The 457-nt window shown below is 65.9% G+C and overlaps 1 protein-coding gene across 1 annotated transcript in view; it reads right to left on the bottom strand.

Annotated features, from left to right (window-relative positions):
• The window catches only part of NDUFB4 (NADH:ubiquinone oxidoreductase subunit B4), a 2,385-nt gene extending 2,143 nt beyond the window's left edge, over window positions 1-242 (bottom strand). Inside the window, exon 1 of the mRNA XM_004709795.2 lies at window positions 20-242. Within this exon, the coding sequence (XP_004709852.1) occupies window positions 20-199 (180 nt within the window). The 5' untranslated portion in view covers window positions 200-242. The remainder of the gene's footprint in view (window positions 1-19) is intronic.
• Window positions 243-457: the final 215 nt, after the last annotated feature.

Here is a 457-nt window from a genome sequence, read left to right as displayed (position 1 = left end):
CGGCCAGCCCCCCACTCACAATGGGCCCTCGGCGGCTGGGGTCGTTGTACTGAAGCAGATACTCCTGCTTAAGCCGCGACCTTATGGCCAGCCGCTCGCTCTGAGCGCGCCGGGCCTCCGGAGATATGTCGTACTCGGCGGGATCGAGGGTCGTGGGTAGCGTAGCCAGGGACGACGGCTTGTACTTGGGAAACGACATCTTGTCGGCCGCACGCGAACCGCGCCTGCGCAGCTCTGGGCACCGCCCCCTTTCGGGCTGACCTCCGGCCGAGGCCGTGCGCCTGCGCGTTAGGCGGAGGACGCGGCAGGAGGCGGGGGAGGAGTTTGATTTCCCGTTTCCGGGTCCTTCCTCACCGGTGGTGCTCCACGCACGCGCAGTGTTCGCCGCTTCCTGCAGCTTCGTAGCCGTTGAGCTTTGCAGACCCCATCAGACGGGCCTTACTCGGTGCAATTGAAT

Source organism: Echinops telfairi, unplaced genomic scaffold (assembly GCF_000313985.2).
Source record: "Echinops telfairi isolate 266 unplaced genomic scaffold, ASM31398v2 ScPeMD7_3509;HRSCAF=4178, whole genome shotgun sequence".
Classification (NCBI taxonomy): Eukaryota; Metazoa; Chordata; class Mammalia; order Afrosoricida; family Tenrecidae; genus Echinops; species Echinops telfairi.
This window is presented reverse-complemented; position numbering and strand designations above follow the sequence as displayed.